This window comes from Lynx canadensis, chromosome D3 (assembly GCF_007474595.2).
Source record: "Lynx canadensis isolate LIC74 chromosome D3, mLynCan4.pri.v2, whole genome shotgun sequence".
In the NCBI taxonomy this organism is placed as follows: Eukaryota; Metazoa; Chordata; class Mammalia; order Carnivora; family Felidae; genus Lynx; species Lynx canadensis.
The window spans coordinates 40,588,566-40,607,711 of NC_044314.2; the positions used below are offsets into that span (position 1 = coordinate 40,588,566).

Consider the following 19,146-nt stretch of genomic DNA (forward strand, 5'->3'; position numbering starts at 1 on the left):
ATCTCACATCTCTTCCGTTTATCGTGTATTTTAGGGCAATTCAAGCTGCTGGAACAAGACCGGGATATAAAGGAGCCAGTGCAATATTTCAACAGTGTGGAGGAGGTGGCTAAAGCATTTCCTGAACGCGTGTACGTCATGGAGGAAATAACATTCAACGTGAAGGTAGTTCTAGAAGAACCGACTATTTATCCTCCCTGAAATAAGTTAACTTTCAGGTCACTATGTACACAGTGAGTTCCCCCTGTGCTTCATAGGAGAGTTCCATCTGATGGATTCGTGTCAGTGGCCCAAACTGGTCTTTTTAAGAACTGCATGTGCTGTAGAATAGAATATTGCCCCGTATGTATTTGTTGATGTTTGGTCATCAGAGAAAAGCTAGATTGTGTTTATTGTGCTGTATTTGTTTTGCATTCTTAATGGGACATTTCTGTCCCCTGGTGCATAATGAGCGAGCTCCTTTGACTAGACTTGCTGTTGAAGAGGGACTAACCGCAGAATCCCTGTCACCAAGGCCCAACCTTATTGCCTGTAAGTCCATTGTGTTTTCTTCAAAAACACACACATTTGCTACAGCATTCTAGAAAGTGTTCACATTGAAAGCATTAACCTCCCTTCATTCAGCAGGAAGTCCAACTAAGTCATGTTCGGTAAACATTTCAATATTTTGGGGGCAAGATGCCCGTTTGTTAGAAATCCACTCTATGTGAAAAACAGACTGCAGGGTATCTTAGTCCAAGAATGCAACAGTGTCTTTGTGGGTGACTCACTCTACCCACACTCCTCAGGAAAGGGGGGAAATGTCTAAGACAGCCTCCCTGTTGGAACAGTGGCCCTGCCCATTTGGTCAGCTAAGCCAAGTCATTCTTCCAATTCTAAAATAGAGCTGCTACTCCACTTTCTTTGGTTTTATTATTAAAATGGGTAGATTTTGTGTCCTGTTAAATTCCTAACTAGCTAAATTATGCTTGTATTCAAAAATATTTATAACTTTTAAGGCCTTGAGTAGCTCAGTCTATGAGTCTTGAACTTACACCGAAGATTTATGAGAACATGGTCAGTTTTAAACATACCAAGATTCATTGGTCAGGAGTTACTCAAATCCGATTTGATTCTTGTCTCAATAAGAGTTAAACCTTTCCTTAAAACTTATATCTAAAATTACCTAAATTGGAAAAAAAAAAAAATATTTAGAAAGGAAAGTTAATACTTTTAAACTATTTTCTTAAAGCAACGCATTTGCTGGTAAATCATGAGAAATCAAGCATAAAAATGTGTTAAGACTTTTTGAAGATTTTGTCAAGTATTAAAACTGAACATTCAGTCTTTTGCAGCATATTGTTCTTGTAAAAGATTTTTTCAAATGTCTCTAGCAGCTGTTTTTTGTGCGTGAATTTGTATGAAGTCAGCAATGATTGAAAGAATAATACTGAAATCAATACAGTTTGATGGGTTGTTGTTTTTTTTTTTACAGAATATCATGATTGACTCTGTTTATTCAAACATATGTAATAGAGATGCCATTTAAAAATTCAGCATAGCAGTATGAATCTATTTAACACTACTAACCTGTACACTTAAAAATGGTTAAGATGGTAAATTTTATGTTACATATATTTTATCACAATTTTTCTTAAAAAAACCCAAAAAGGCTCAGAGACACAGACAAATGGGTAAGTGTACGGAATTCAAGCTTACAGCATCCATAGAGCTGCCTGGACTTGGGCTGAGTTCCTGTGCTCTCCATACATGAATATTTAATACCTCTAGTCTATTACTTAGAAAGGTTTTTTTTCTTAATTTTTTTTTTAATGTTTATTCATTTTTGAAAGACAGAGACAGAGCACAAGCAGGGGTGGGGCGGAGAGAGGGGAGGGGGACACAGATCTGAAGCAGGCTCCAGGCTCCGAGCTGTCAGCACAGAGCCTGACGCGGGGCTCGAACTCACGAACCGTGAGATCATGACTTGGGCCGAAATCGGATGCTCAACAGACTGAGCCACCCAGGCGCCCCTATTACTTACAAAGTTTTGAGATGCTATCATATCCATCTGCCATTAATCATTAAGACATCGTTCACTTATATTCAAAGAAGAATTGATCAAGGAACCTCAGGAAATTTGCACAAAGAAGTACACAAAAGTCTGTGTGCTTAGTGAATAAACACCCAAGTAAATAAATAAACCAAGGAGATTTATGGAAAAGATGTCTGGATACCACTTGGACCCCTCAAAAATAAAGTGTTGGAAGTCATGGTCTTTAAGAACTGGTCATAATGTGCATATGCATGTACACAGTACTTAATGTGAGAGCCAAGTGGGGGTAAGGAAATGGTGTGCCTGGTTACTACTTTGCTTGGAGAGGGAGAAAAATAATTAAAAACAGTACAACAGGGATGCCTGGCTGGCTCAGTGAGTAGAGCATGCAATTCTTGATCTCAGGGTCGAGAGTTCAAAGCCCATGTCGGGTGTAGAGATTACTTAAAAAAGCACAGCAGTACAACATACTCATAAATACAGCTGTTATAAATAAATACTATTAAATGTATAATGTGAAATATTATATAACTGTAGATGTTATGCAGAAAGCGATGTTTTAAGTGGTAACGGAATTCAGGCCTCCTTTCAAAACTTCACCCTCTACTCTCCGCTTCAGGTACAGCAGAAATTAGACCAAGAGGGTAAACAGCTCAAGAAATAACTTACAGTTAAGAATTGGTAGCTAACTGGCATCTGGAGAGTCAAAAGGCACAATTATTATTTGAAATAAAAAAATAGAAACGTTTGTATAAACAGTCATATATACTTATAATAACAAATAGAAATGAAGCATAATAAGAATATGGAGTAGAACAGAGGGGTTGAAAACGAATGGGAACTCTATAGTGTTATTACTTTCAAGACTGTAGCAGAACTTGAACAAAAATTTAATGGCTAGGGTTAGTACTATGCACAAATTTATTTAAAAATAAGCCATTCCTGGGGCGTCTGGGTGGCTCAGTGGGTTGAGCGTCCAGTTTAGGCTCACGTCATGATCTCACTGCTCGTGAGTTCGAGCCCCGCATTGGGCTCTGTGCTGACAGCTCAGAGCCTGGATGGAGCCTGCTTGGGATTCTCTGTCTCCCTCTCTCTCTGTGCATCCGCTGCTCATGCTTTGTCTCTCTCTGTCCCTCAAAAATAAATAAACATTGGGGCACCTGGGTGGCTCAGTCAGTTAAGCATCCGACTTCAGCTCAGGTCATGATCTTGCAGTTCGTGGGTTCGAGCCCCGCATTGGGCTCTGTGGTGACAGCTTGGAGCCTGGAGCCTGCTACGGATTCTGTGTGTGTGTGTGTGTGTCTCTCTCTCTCTCTCTCTCTCTCTGCTCCTCCCCTACTCATGCTCTCTCTCTCTCTCTCTGCTCCTCCCCTACTCACGCTCTCTCTCTCTCTCTCAAAAATAAATAAACATCAAAATTTTTTAAAATAAATAAACATTAAAAAAGAATTAAAAATAAGCCATTCCAGGGTGCCTGCCTTAGTTGGTAGAGTGTGTGACTCTTAATCTCAGGATTGTTAGTTTGAGTTCCACGTTAGGCATAGAGATAACTTTTAAGAAATCAAAAATAAGCCATTCCTTTTATCTTGAAATTGTCCTTTTTCTTTAAGATTTGTTTTTTAAGGTTTATTTATTTATTTGGGGGGGGGAGGCTGGGGTGGGGTGGGGTGGGGGGGAGGCAGAGAGAGAATTCCAAGCAGGCTCCACACTGTCAGAGTGGAGCCCGAAGTGGGATTCAACTCAGGACCATGAGATCATGATCTGAGCTGAAATCAAGAGTTGGACGCTTAACCGACTGAGCCACCCAGGCACCCTAAAATTAAATGTGTTTTTAAAAGATGCCTTGATGTGCTTGAAATTATCTGCCTGATTGCCCCATCATTAACTGCATGAAATGAATTAATATATATTAAATGTTTAATTCTTTAAACAGCAAATATATTTTGAGCACTTCCTGCACGTCTAGGCACTGTTAATAAACATGCAAACACTTGAGATTATAGTCAGTTGAAGTGGCAGACAATATATGTACAAGTAGAAATACTACCTTCAAATAAAGGAATCAAGGAGACAATGAGATGTACAGGGTTTGGAGCTTGGGGCAAGGAATGGGCTTGGGGTATACATTTGGGGCTCAAAAGCTCCTCGATGGCATTTGAAGCCATAGGACAGGTTGAGTTCACCTACATCAGGGCTGATTTTTTTTTTCCTCCCAGGGACATTTGACAATGTCAGGGTACAATTTTGATTGAGGAAGGGTGAGTGCTACTGACTTCTAGCAGGTAGAGGACAGGGATGCTGCTAAAAACCCTACAATGCACAGGACAGCCCCACACCAAAGATGATCCGGCCCAAAATGTCAGTAGTGCCGAAGCTAGGAAACTATGACCTAGAGACTAGATGAAGAAGAGAAGAAGAGAAGAGACCAAAGACTGAGCCCTGGAACACCCCTGCATTGAGGTCCAGGAGAGACTGCAAGGAGTAACAGTAAGATGGGGGAGCATGTGGATGGATGTTCCAGAAGCCACAGGACAAAAAGCGTTTCAAAAGGAAGGGACAACAGTGTCAAATGTTACTTAGTGATTGGATCAGAGGACTTGGAACTCACTGTGAAATCCAGCAAAATGGAAGCCTTTGGTAGCCTTGACAGGAAGAAAATAACAGCTCAGAGATCCGAAAGTAAGTTTTTGCCAGGGAAGTACACAGTAGGATGGTCCCAGAGTTTTGTCAAGGTATAAATTTCAAGTGAGACTACTCAGCACCGGCTGTTTTCTTCCAGCCATCTTTGGCTTCCAGGATGCAGATACAGAGTAGACAGAGTGTTGGCATTTAATCAGAGCTGGGGCTGTACTAGGTGAGCGTAACAGAAATTAGAAAAAATGTGGATGAAGTACGCCCTAGAGTGACAGATAGTGATGAGCCGTGGACTCCTCACTGGATAAAAAAAGTGTGAATACAAGAAGTATCACCCCAGTGAGAACCTAGGAGTCCTAATATGGGGTTAAGGAACTTCTGAACTGGTTAAGAAAGTGATGTGCAAAATTGGAGTGGTAGTAGAATATAAAATACTTGAAATTGGGGGCACCTGGGCGGCTCAGGAAGTTGAACACCCAACTCTTGATTTTGGCGCAGGTCATGATTCATGGGTTCGAGCCCCATGCTTTTAGCATGGAGCCTCTTTGGGATTTTCTCTGTCCCTCTCTCCCTGCCGCTTCCCTACTCAGACACACTCTCTCTCTCACTCTCAAAAATAAATAAACTTTAAAAAATAAATAAAATACTTGAAATCAAACTTTAGGTGGTAATACTGTACAGGAAATGAGAGGAGTAGCTATTTTTTTTCAAATCTATGTCTGTTTGAGCATCTAACTAAGGTGGTAGTAAATGGAAGATGAGGGGCACCTGGGTAATTCAGTTAAGCGTCCAGCGTCCGCTCAGGTCATGATCTTGCAGTTCGTGAGTTCGAGCCCCACGTTGGGCTCTCTGCTGTCAGCACAGAGCCTGCTTCAGATCCTCTCTTTTCCTCTCTCTCTGCCCCTCTCCCATTTGAATGCACACACACACCCTCTCTCTCAAAAATAAATAAACATTAAAAAAAAAAAAGAAAATGGGAAGTGAGATGGTGAAGGAGATGAAAGAATATGTGGACAGGTAACCTCTTGCTCATTATCTGTGTACATTGGCTCCAATCTCTCCAAAGCTAATGGCACTCGATATTTTTAAAACAACAGTCACCTGCCTCTTTCACACTGTTTCCTTTATCCATTTCAGTTTTTGGTTCCTGTGGTGAGAGTTCTGTTTCTTTTTACCTGCTTTACTGCATGTTTGTTTTTAACTGTAACCGGCGTTTTCTTTCTTGTTTCTTTTAGTTGTTCATCAACGATCTCTATTGTCATATTCTTTTCCAGTCAGAAGGTGACCTATTTCAGTTGGGCATCCCAACTGAAGGCTCATTCCTCTACCTTTTAATAAGAAAAATCGCCACCCAACAATTTGCAGGCATACATCTTCTTTGAAACAAGCTGTCGTGGATCTAAAGAGCATGTTGGAGTGCGTAGTGTAGCTCAGGCTCTGAATTTGGAGCTGAGTTCACACCCCAAGTCCAGGCATTGACTATGAACACAGAAAGGTCACATGACCCCTTCGGTCCTGGTGTCATCACCTGCAAAATGGGGGTGATTCTACCCTCCTCGTAAACGTTTCATGAGAATTTCATGAAGTAATGGCACTAACATGCTTTGCAAGTGACTAGTATTGGAGTTCACCAACCACAGCCTTGGAGTAAGGCACCTGTTTCGCAAATAAAGCTTTATAGGGACACAGCCACTGCATCCATATACATATATGTTCGGTGTCTGGCTGCTTCCACAATATAACAGTGGAGTTGAGTAATTGTAGCAGAAACCATATGGCATACAAGTCTAAAATTACTACTGTCTGGCCCTATAAGAAAAAGTTTGCCAACCCCTGATTCAGAACATAAAATCATACTAAAATTAAGTTTCCCATTTAAAAAAAAAAAAAAAGAATTCCCAGCACAGATTATTTCACTTACTCTTTATTTAGTACTTTGTACCCTGGACTCTAAATTAAAACCTCAGGGGGCGCCTGGGTGGCGCAGTCGGTTAAGCGTCCGACTTCAGCCAGGTCACGATCTCGCGGTCTGTGAGTTCGAGCCCCGCGTCGGGCTCTGGGCTGATGGCTCAGAGCCTGGAGCCTGTTTCCGATTCTGTGTCTCCCTCTCTCTCTGCCCCTCGCTCATTCATGCTCTGTCTCTCTGTGTCCCAAAAATAAATAAACGTTGAAAAAAAAAATTTAAAAAAAAAAAAAAAAAAAAAAAAACCTCAGTACAGGGGCGCCTGGGTGGCTCAGTCGGCTCAGTCGGTTGAGCATCCGACTTCAGCTCAGGTCACGATCTCGCGGTCCGTGAGTTCGAGCCCCGCGTCGGGCTCTGGGCTGATGGCTCAGAGCCTGGAGCCTGCTTCAGATTCTGTGTCTCCCTCTCTCTCTGCCCCTCCCCCGTTCATGCTCTGTCTCTCTCTGTCTCAAAAATAAATAAACGTTAAAAAAAAAATTTTTTTTTAAATAAATAAATAAAACCTCAGTACATAGTAACTGTTGTTGTTTCAAAATATCCCTTCACCTCAAGTACTTCTTTGGAAACTTATCGAAAATATCCCTTCACCTCAAGTACTTCTTTGGAAACTTATCGTGCTGGTACCCAGTGAATTATTTCAAATGTTTTCCAGCCTTTTGAACTCAGCCCAGTAATGATGAAAAATTTTCCCACACATACACTTTCTGCCATCAAAATAATGACTAACAAATTCAGTCCTGATTTCAGTTCTGTCTTTACTGAGACATAAGCAGAGGGAAGAAAAGATGGCCTTCAGTTTGGCGTTGGGTAACTTGCCATCTCTAAGTGTGGAAGAGACATTCTGGCTTCACTGCTGTCGCCCAAAAGCCTCTTCATTAAAATTAGTGCTCTCGAGTCAGAGAGAGTCCAAATACCCTAATCTGGATGCTATAATGTTGCTATTTTCATTCCAGCTAGTGAGGTCCAAGGTTTCAGCTGTTCCAAGCATAGATTTCCCCAGAGGCAAAATAACAAGTTTGCATTGTCTCAACTGGGGAAAATGTCCCACTGGGGAATTGTGAGATTTCAGTGAGAGCGGGAGCATAGGCACCACCTCTGCCTGCACAGATCTTTTCAGAGCCATTGCCATGTGGTCTGGGGCGAGAGCGAGCCGACGTTCTTGTCACCTACATCTTGGCTTGTGATTACTGGGTTTGGCACCTGTTTTCTGCAGAGGTGATAATGTCTAGCAGCAAAGCTATCCTAATGGGTGGAGAAGGATTGCAGCGTTGTCTTTTTTAATAGGGAAAAAAAAATCCTGTTAAGATTCAGAGACTTAAATGCTAACTGAGCTTCTTAATACTGAGAAACATGACCGAGAGTAAAATGATAAAATATTATAAATAATCTCACGGGACTAGGATGTTTACAGACGGTTTTTAAAATCGTCACGTTTTAGATCTGGAAAGGCCCTTAACACAACATTGAGTCCTACTCCTTTTAGCAAATAGGAAAACTAAGAAACAGATGTTAGCCGACTTCATTGATTCACACAAAGCCACAAAACTACTTAGCAGCAAAGCTTAGTCTCCTGATTCAATCCGGTCATCTTTGTGCTCCCCCAAATGCTATTTGTGGATTTCAGATACAGCTCACAATTGTGATCAGAATACCCTTTCGCGTTGACTCAGTAGCTTGCATGGTTAATTCATTTTCTTATTTAAAAATCCAAACAAAGGTGTCCAATAATTACTACCTAGCCAAATCTTCCTGTCTTTTGTACTTTGGAACACCTGTGGTCTCACACATGGGACTTGGCAACAGTATGAGTGTTACACATGTAAGTTTTTCGATCTTTCCTGACGCAAACGCAAGCATTTGAAAGAGAAAATCCTACAAGTTAACTTACTGTCAGCATCCGTGCAGCATGTATCTAAGTGAACCCTTTTGAACAACAACAAAAATACTTCTGTAAAGGGTTAGCCCCAAAATTTTAAAGTATTAACCAGTATTATCAGAGAAACAAGGCTACATACAGTTGGGTTCTTGCATTGTTGCTTGAAGCAGCGTTAAAGATACACTGACGTGGCTTCAATGCACCATTGAATAAATAAAGGAGAGTTCTAAAGTTTAACGTGAGTGATTCGTGCAACTCGATGCTGAACTTTGGATTTTTTCCAAGGCTTCCAAGTTACTGAGAATCCACTAGGGTTTTATCCCCAACTCATAGATTTGAGGCAATTCATGTGCCTTTTATCTTAACATATTAGTTACCCTTTTTTAAGCTGCCATCTGAAAAAGATGAAATCAAGCTCTTCCCCCTGTGCCAACTAGTTGGACTGTATCTTATTTCCATGTATAAAGTAGTTAACAAGTGAAACATATGTCATGCTACTCTCTTTACTCATTTTAACAGAACAACTACAGACGAGGCCTTGAAAATACATTAATTGAGAGGTGTTAGGCTGCTTGTGATTCTACTCTTGTCTGTTTCATTCTATGACATCTTCCTGATCATTTTGTCTTTCGGGCAAAAACAGCTTGCTAGTTGCCTTTGTTCTGCATTTGTCGGCCATCCTATGGTCGTCCTAAAGTGATACTTCTTTGGGGGAATTTTGTGGGTGGACGTGTTGTTTTAAGAGTGTAGTTCAGGTGTAACCATCATTCCTAGTTTAAAATACCATGCCTAGTGTCTGTCTTGACAATTCAGAAGAAGCATCTCTTCCCCAAGTTGTAGGATTGTAATAATCAGAGAGGTGGGTTTTTCTTGGGAGTTTTCAAAACGAATAGGGATTATTTGCTCTGGCATTTTCTACCTCTCTGGAACCTTTCAAGTGCAAGTAATTCTAGTTAGCCAGGTTTGGGGGGGAGCTGTGAATTTTATCCGAAGTTCTGTCCAAAAAAAGAACTATAATTTCGTTTGTTTCCTAAAATGTAGAATACTTTTCTGTCATCTTAAAGAGAAGTCCTTGAACCAAAGTTAAACTTCTCTCCATCTCCCGAGGTGTTGTATGACTTTAGTCTTTGCATGAAGAGACCTTCCACCCCGAGAATTGGGTGTTTTATGGTCTCGGTAAGATTGTTTGTTGCCTTTTATTGGTTAGAGTACCTGCCTTAATTAACCGTCCCTTTGTCCAATTTTAATTTCCACTTCTATTCTGCTGTGGTCTGGTAACAGTTTGAATGGAATTTTTATTATAGGGGAGTAAGCATGCTGAGATATGGTCTTTCAAGGCTTTTCTATAAGCCCTAACATTAACATCATATTTTTTTTGGCTGATCAGAGGCCTTGAGCTCACTGCCTTGTTCTTGACTATATTCCAGAGAGATCAGAAATTATCAATTATTGGCCAATCTAAATTGTGTCAGATGTAAGAAAAAAAATTTTTTTAATTGCATGTTTTCTTTACCATGAGTCAGATGTCCTTTATTTTCAAGAGTCATTCAGAATGATAAATTGGATACAATCGTGAGGTTAATTATGTCAGTGTTTGAAGATAGCCCAGTGGCTTTGATTTTTGTTGTTCTTGTTGTTGTTGGTCTTCTGAGGTTTTCAGGCCTTGTCTGGAAAACGACCATTTGGCAAGCCCTCTGCCATACCACTGCAAATTAAATCATTGCCACGCACTTCTCCTCCTTGCCCTATTTCCTGTTTAAAAAGAGAGAGGAACACTCAGGATTGACATTTATCTTAACTCTTCATGCCTGTTGTTCCTCATTTTCTGCCATTTTCCCAAAGAAAAGAGATACAAAAATTGAAGTTTGGGGGGAAATGACCTAATACTAATCAAATATTAGTTATTTGACCTAGCAGTCACATCAATCCTGATTTTTTTTTCAAGAGTTGAAATGTTGACCTCTGTAACATGTTTGATCTTTAGAACAACTGTTCTTAGAAAACAGATTATCTGTTGCCAGAGCTGTCTGTGGGTGTGGGTGTGTGTAAAACTTTATATCAGTGTTTTAAAACGTTGCTTGACCATGGGGTATTAATTCCGAATGGTATTATGAACAGTAAAACCCTGATAGTTTCCTGGATTAGACCTATTAGAGTTGTTTAGATAACACACTTTGAATTACTTCCTCTCAGGAAACATTGAAACTGGAAATGTTAAGCAGGCACGCATACCGAAGCACTTAGACAGAACGCATTGTTTCTTTTGCTCTTAAAAAAATAAAAACGGAAAGAAATTATGCAAATAAATCACATCTGTGGAAACCAGAGGAGACCGGCTCAACTGCCAGAGGAAGAGCATTTATTCAGGAGATTCTTCACCCGTCACCAACAGTGACCACAAGATCGGTTGGGACGCTAGTCTCATAATTTATGCAGAACTAATTGCTGGCATTAATGATGCCATCAGGGTTGGGAGCGTGGAATTACAGATTTACTCACATATGTGATACATTTTTATGTATGAGAGTAGGAGTAACTTCCTCTAGAAGTATACACATACACAAGAACGTAGACAAAACTGTTGAATGTGCCCAGAGAGTGACATGTAGCAAGGATAATTTTGAGCTGCTTAAACTGTGCACGTCCCGTCTTGATTTGTGTCTCACAAGCTACACGGACGTTCGCTTTCAGTTCTTTTGGTGTGCGGTGCTCACTAGACCCCATGATTTCTTCATTCTAGAAGGTGTATGTTTATAAAGGTAAATTAGGAAAAATACATTAAGTTGATTTAAAGGTCTAGAAAGAAACATATGCTCTGTTATTCCTTCGCAATTGAGAAGCTCCTTGGATGTTAACTGGAAATAGTTTGTTGTGTGAGTGAGTGTGTGTGTGTTTCTCAAGTCTCATGAGAACCCTTTCTCTCAACATCCCTGTCTCCATCCTGATCCAAATGGATGAACTGCCAAGTTTTTTACAAAGTTTTACTAAAAAGGAAGTACAGCAGTGCATCTGAGCATTTTAGAGGCTAGTCTGCCTTAAAACGGTATATTTTTTTGAATCATTTCAATGTGTTCACTTCCTTTGGGATGTAACTGTAAGGATATTTCAGGCCCTATTCTGACATTAAGTTTTATTTTGGGATAACACATTGAATAAAAACTTGAGCAATTCTTCAGTACAGAAGAAAGGATAATGCTTCAAGTAGTGGTTAGGGCTTGAAAACAGTAGTAGGTAGAAATAGAAGCCAACATGAACCTACACAGAAGTGAAAGTCAATATGAAACAGAATTATTAAGAAGTTAAATGTTTTTGTGGGGTGCCTGGGTGGCCCAATTGGTTAAGACTCTGACTTTGGCTCAGGTCATAGTGTCACGGTTCAGGAGTTCAAGCCCTACATAGGCACCAACCCCTCGGTCAGGTGTCCACGCAGAGCCCTTTCAGATCCTCTGTCCCCTCTCTCTCTGCCGTCCCCTGCTCATGCTCACTCTCTCTCAAAATAAATAAAAGAATTTAAGTGTTTGGGGGGCAACTGGCTGGCTCAGTTGGTAGAGAATTCAACTCTTGATCTCAGGGTTGTAAGTTCGAGCCCCAAATTGGGCACAGAGCTTACTTTTTAAAACTTCTTTAATGTTTTTATTGTGCATAAAAGTAATATTAATGGCCTCTATTTATTGAGAACTTGCCACTGTGGGAAGTTGTTTACATACACTGATTAAGCTAGTAGAGTAGACGGTAGCGGTAATGTTCTCATTTTGCCTGAGGTCACCTAATACTAAAGGCAGATACAAACTCAGCTCATAACTTAGTTAATAGTTTTGTTCCAGTTAATTTCCAAAGGCCATAGATCTTTTCACTCATCTATCCCTGGGCTCGGCAAACTTTTTCTGTAGAGGGACAAAGAATAAATACATTTGTGGTGGGGTACCTGGGTGACTCAGTGAGTTAAGAGTCCAACTCTTGGTGCCAGCTCAGGTCTTGATCTCATGGTTGAGAGTTCAAGCCCCGCATTGTGCTCCACACCCAACATGGAGACTACTTTAAAAACAATTTGTTTTAGTTTGAGGGCTTACAGTTACCGTGGCACCCACTCAGCACTGCCATTGTAGAGTGAAAGCAGTCGTAAAATGTGCATAAAGGAATGAACACAGCAATGTCCTAGTAAAACTTTATTTACAAAGTCAGATGGTGGGCCACATTTGGACTATGCACAATAGTTTGCTGACCTCTGATCTGTATTATTGTAAACACAGCTAGATGCTAGCTGAAAATAAAAGCCTTAGGGATAAACTAAAAGTAGAATTAATAGCAAATGAATCTTCATAGGGACTCTTCGTGACCAAAGTCAAGAGAATAAAGTAACTGAAGCCTTGAGTCTATAAGTCCTGTGGGAAAAGAAAGTCAGCCCTGGTATGTGCCAAATACTGTAATTTATAAATGATTTATTAGCTTAAAAAAAAACTCTCTTCTCTGGGCACCTGGGTAGCTCAGTCGGTTGAGCATCTGACTCTTGATTTCAGCTCAGGTCATGATCCCGGGTCATAGAATGGAGCCCTGCATCAGGAGCATGGAGCCTACTTACTCCCTTGCTCCCTCTCTTTTTAGAAAAAAGAACAACCTAATCTATATTCTTTAAAACTCTCAAGATCATAAAAAACAAGGAAAGACCAAGAAACTCACAAAATAAAGGACTTGTGATATCCTGGCTTGATCCTGGAACAGAAAAAGGACATTAGTGGGAAAAAATTAATGAAGTCCAAATAAACTTTGTGGTTGACTTAGTAGTCTTGTATTAGTGTTAATTTCTTAGTTTTGATAATAACGTGCCACGGTTCAGTCGCATGTTAACAGGAGAAGTTAGACAAAGGGTATACAACTTTGCAACTTTTCTGCAAATCTGAAATTATTCCAAATAAGTTCATTTATATTTATTTTATTTTATCTTATTGTTTTATTTTTGTTAGAGAGTGTGCAAGCAGGATAGAGGGTCAGCAGGGTGGGGGAAGAGAATCTCAAGCAGGCTCCACGCTCAGCACAAAGACTGATTCGGGGCTCCATCCAGTATCCTTGGGATCATGACCTGAGCTGAAATCAAGAGTCAGGTGCTCAACCTACTGAGCCACCCAGGCCCCCCAAATTGTGCTTATTTATTATTAATTTATTTATTTAGATTCCTAAACTTATTCCAATATAGACGCCCAGATGAATACAGAGTCTGAAAGTAAATACAATTAAATTGAGGTCTTGTTAAAAATAATAGCAACACTTAATCTTAGTCACCTAAAATGGATTTTGGGAGCCTGAACTACCATTAAAATAATATTGTGCTGGCATTTATGTTCTGATAGTGCCTGCTACAGAGAAACACACTTCACTAACAAGACAGTGGAGCTGTTTGTTTTCTATAGCGCTAATACGGATTGACAGATTGCTGTTCCAAAGTTTAAAATTACATAGAATGACCTAGAATAGTGGGTAAGAAACTATTTACAGAGATTGCCACTGTCAGGTTTTCTAAACACACACTGATGATTACCACTTAGTAAATAACATGAACATTGCTGGTCACTTTACCCAGATGCTTTTTCAGTAACATAAAAGAAAAAAAAAATCTATCTCCGGCTTAGTATAAATAAGCTTGATACGAAAACCTGACAGGGGCGCCTGGGTGGCTCAGTTGGTTAAGTGGCCGACTTCGGCTCAGGTCATGATCTCTCGGTCTGTGGGTTCGAGCCCCGCGTCGGGCTCTGTGCTGACAGCTCAGAGCCTGAGCCTGTTTCAGATTCTGTGTCTCCCTCTTTCTCTGACCCTCCCCTGTTCATGCTCTCTCTCTCTGTCTCAAAAATAAATAAATGTTAAAAAAAAATTTTTTTTAAATAACAAAAGAAAACCTGACAAAGATAACATAATAGAGCTATAGACTAATTTCACCTGTGACTAAGATACATAAGTCATAGATGAAATAGTATCAGAAGAATCATAGTGTAGTTTTAAGTGCACCACGCTCATAATTATTTCAGGCATATAGGGTTGTTTCAATATTTGAGAGTCTACTCATATAAAACATAGCACATCAAAATTAAAAATAAACATGACTATTTTATTGGATACAGAAATGGCATTTGATTAAAAACATTTTTAAAATTTCTTTGTAGAGGGGCACCTGGGTGGCTCAGTTGATTGAGTGTCCGACTCTCTTGATTTCGGCTCTTAGCATGATCTCACAGTTGTGAGGTCAAGCCCCACTTCAGGCTCTGCAATGACAGCGTGGAGCCTGCTTGGGTTTCTCTCTCTCCCTCTCTCTCTCTCTGCCCCTCCGTTGCTCTCTATCTCTCTCTCTCTCTCAAAATAAATAAACCTTAAAAAAAAAATTCTTGTAGAAACATTTAGAAAACTAGAATTGGTAAGACACATTACTAATATGATTTAAAAAATCCATGTCAAACCATCAAATTCCTCATTTGATATTAAAATACTGATGATATTCATATTAAAATATGGAACAAAACTCTCACCACCATACTGTTGTCAGGGAGAAGGGTTGAAAACTAAAAAAAAAAAAAAAAAAAAGATAAAGTTTGCATTGGTTACGTAAGATTTAGTCACTTAAGAATCTCAAGGTGATCAACTGGAAAAAACTCTTGCAGTGAGGTTCCTGGACATAGGGGATCGCAACAAATCATGTGCAGCAAGTACAAATGAACAGCAACGTTCAGGGATCGACAACAAAGGCAAACTTAATTCGGGAAATAAAATCTCAATAAATGATGAGCATTGTCATGTGCTTATTTATAAATATGATGATGATGTCACTCCTTGCCAAAACAGCAGGTAGATTCACTCCCAATAAAATGACCAATGCAAACCATAGACAAAATGATTGTGAAGCTCATCTGGAAAAATAGGCAAAAATATCTAAAATTTTCTTAGTGCCCTGTTTTAACTTTTTTTAAAGTTTATTTTGAGAGAGCAGAGGAGGGGCAGAGAGAGAGGGAGAGAGAGAACCCCAGGCAGGCTCCGTACTGTCAGCATGGAGCCTGATGCAAGGTTCGAACTCACAAAAGGTGAGATCGTGACCTGAGCCAAAACCAAGAGTTGGACACTTAGCCGACTGAGCCACCCAGGCGCCCCCTGTTTGAACTTTTTATTTTGAAATACTTGCAGTCTTAAAAAATGTTTGCAAGAATAATAAAAGATCTCCCTAAATACAATAATAAAAGATCGCCCTAAACACCGTACCAGATTCACCAGCTTTTAACATTTTGCCACATTTGTTTCATCATCCTCTACCTGTATATACACATATACATACACACATATAACTTATATTTTTCTGAATCATTTCAGAGTGAATTACATACATTATGCCCTTTCCTCCTTAATACATCAGTGTATATTTCTAAGAATAAGGATATTTTTTATGTAAAAATAGCATTTTTTTATTTTTTTTTAACGTTTATTTACTTTTGAGACAGAGAGAGACAGAGCATGAACAGGGGAGGGGCAGAGAGAGAGGGAGACACAGAATCTGAAACAGGCTCCAGGCTCTGAGCGGTCAGCACAGAGCCCGACGCGGGGCTCGAACTCACGGATCGCGAGATCATGACCTGAGCCGAAGTCGGCCACTTAACCGACTGAGCCACCCAGGCGCCCCAAAAATAGCATGTTTTTACATAAGTGATGTGATACTCTACAATCCATCCAAGTTGTACTTCATAGCATTTTTTTCCCTTTAGTTCAGAATCCATTCCAGGATTGCATGATGCATTTACGTTGCATTTTGTCTTTAATTCACTTTAACCTGGAGCAGTTCCTCAACCTTTCTTGTCTTTCATCACATGGATGTTTTTCAGGAACATACACCAGGTATTTTATACAATATTTCTCAACTTGGGTTTGTCTGTTCTTTCTTTGTAATTAGGTAATTAGATTCTAGTAATGCAGTTGTAGGTGGAATGTTCTATAACTGAGGTCCTAAAATCAGGAATCACATCCAGAGGCACACGACATGGGGATCCCTCTCTGGTTGTATTAAATTTGATCACCTGGTCAGAGTGTTGTTTAGTTTCTCCAGTCTGTAGTTATTTTTTCTCCCCTTGCAATCAGTATGCATTTTGAGGGAAGACACTCTAAGACCACTCACATAACCTACTCAATCAAACTCATCCTATAAATTAAGCATTCTTAATATTTCTTGTGTAGACCAATCTTGAATCCCACCACTCCTGTGCATTTGTCACGTTACCCCCTTCATTTTTTTTCATTCATTCCTCATTTTGATAACAGTGTGGACTTAGGCATTCCTGCTTTGTTCAATAGATTATAATTCATTGCAGTCTTTATGTATTATGATGTTCAAATCATCCCAGATTTGGCCAGTGGAAGTCAATTCAGGCTGACTCCTGTGTCCTTTTGACATGTTCCCATCATGTCGGGAGCACTTCTTCACTTTCTGGCACAACAAAATGTCCCAAGCTTATCTTATACCTTTCCTGCCCTAGTCCTGGAATCAAGATTCCTTTTAGTAGGGAATGGTTTGGGACACTATGTATATTCGGTGATGTCTTTACTTCTAATCCCTTGGAAAGAACAAAGCTAAGACATAGATGTGTGCGAGCATGTACAGTTTCCTAAAATTATGAGTTAATACCAGTACCTCCCAATTTCAGTCATCCCAGCAGAGTTCTTTCTTACCTTTCCTAGTTCCACATTTCTGTCTTTCCTCCACAGTGAAAACTCTGGCTCTCAAGAGAATATGTTTACTCATTTGTTTATTTTTGCAATATACATAAATGGTCTCAGAATCCCTATGTCCATTCTCCTACGCAAAACAAATCTACCTAAAAGAACACCATAGGGGTTGTTTTTTTTTTCCCTACTAGCAGTTGATGTCAAAGCATTTTAAAGTTACGTGGATGATTTCTCTGTCTCTGTCCCCTGTGTAGTAAGTTTTTCTTTGAAATAAGATTGGATTCATCCGTTTCCATTTGCATTCAGCTTTCAGTTTCTTTTAAATTTTTGTTGACTTTATTTTATTTTTGGAATATGTTGGAACATTAGCATATCTCCTAAACATTAAAACTCGATAGCAAGGCACACTCACAGAGGTGTCCCTCCCTCCTTACCTCCCTTAAGTACCAATTTCATTGTTTTCTGGTTTGTTTTTCTTGTATTCCTTTTTTTATATATATAAAAATAAGCAGAAAAATATATACTGATTTTTTTCCTTCTTTCTTAAATGAAAAGGTAGTATATTATATAAACTTTTATGCACTTTGGGTTTTTTTTCACTTAATATATCATGGAAGTCATTTCATGTTAATTCATTGAACTCATTCTTGTTCTTTTTTGCATAATACATATTTTGTGTTTGTGCCTTAGTTTATCCTATCAATTTCTTATGTTTGGGCATTTAGATTGGTTCTGGTATTGTACAAATACAAATAATACTCAACTTTGTGCATCTGTATTTTCATACTGATGAAGGAATATCTTTGGGTAATTTCCTAGAAGTAGGATTGCTGAGTGGAGGGATAAATGGGTGCATAGTTTGGTTAGATATTGCCAAATTCCCCGCCATGGGGAAATCATTTTGCATTTCCACCAGCTATAAATAAGAGTACCTGTTTCCTCATAGCCTCCCCAGCTGAGTATGAGTTCAAGCTTTTGTTATCAGTGCTCGAGATAAGACGCGGTATCTCAGTATAATTTTCATTTACTTTTCTCTAATTATAAAAGAAGTTGAACATCTTTTCCTTGGTTTGAAGTCTGTTGTGCACTTTTTTTTAGTGAACTGGCTTTTTATGACTTTTGCCAGTTTTTCTGGAGGATTTTTGGTCATTTTTTTTAAAAGTTGCTTATGTAGGAGCACCTGAGTGGCGCAGGTCCGTTAAGCATCCAACTGTCGACCTCAGCTCAGGTCATGATCTCACGGGTCGTGGGTTCAAGCCCTGCATCGGGCTTTGTGCTGATGGTGCGGAGCCTGCTTGGGATTCTCTCTCCCTCCCTCTCTCTGACCCTCCCCCACTTGTGCGCACACTCTCTCTCTCAAAATTTAAGTTGTGTATGTATTAAGGGTGTTAGTTCTTTACTTGCAGAAATATTGCAGATATTTTCTCTCAGACTGTTACTTGACTTTTGACTTTGCTTCTCATTTCTTGCCACCCAAAACTGTTTTGAGTCAGAATAACCACAAATGAGGGCTTTTGTTATCAGATCTGAAAATGTAAGATAAAGACGTAGAAATTGAAACAACTTAGTTATGATGAGACAGTAGGCAGAAAGGTCATTAAGATAAATGGCCCCAAAGTAGATACAAATATAAGTTACAATGAATGTATGTGTTTTATAATTGTTTTTAATTTTTTTATTTGGACTCCATGCCCAGCGTGGGGCTTGAACTCACAACCCCGAGATCAAGAGTCGCATGCTCTACCCACTGAGCCAGGCAGGCACCCCATGTCTTGTATAAATTTAGTGCATGATCAAAGTAGCAGCACTTGAAATCCATGATGAAAATAGTTATTTAAGAAGTATACTGGGCAGTCATTAACTGTTTAAAAAATGAAAGTGAGATCTCTACCTTTCATAATCCATCAAAGAAATTTTAATTAAATAAGTTAAATAGTTAATAAATGAAAC

General features: G+C 39.5%; 1 protein-coding gene across 2 annotated transcripts in view; it reads left to right on the forward strand.

The window, feature by feature from the left end:
- GAREM1 (GRB2 associated regulator of MAPK1 subtype 1) overlaps positions 1–19,146 on the forward strand; it is a 204,542-nt gene that overhangs the window by 160,013 nt on the left and 25,383 nt on the right. For both annotated transcript variants that reach the window (XM_030336703.1, XM_030336704.1), the window contains exon 3: positions 35–165. In XM_030336703.1, the coding sequence (XP_030192563.1) occupies positions 35–165 (131 nt within the window). The remainder of the gene's footprint in view (positions 1–34; positions 166–19,146) is intronic.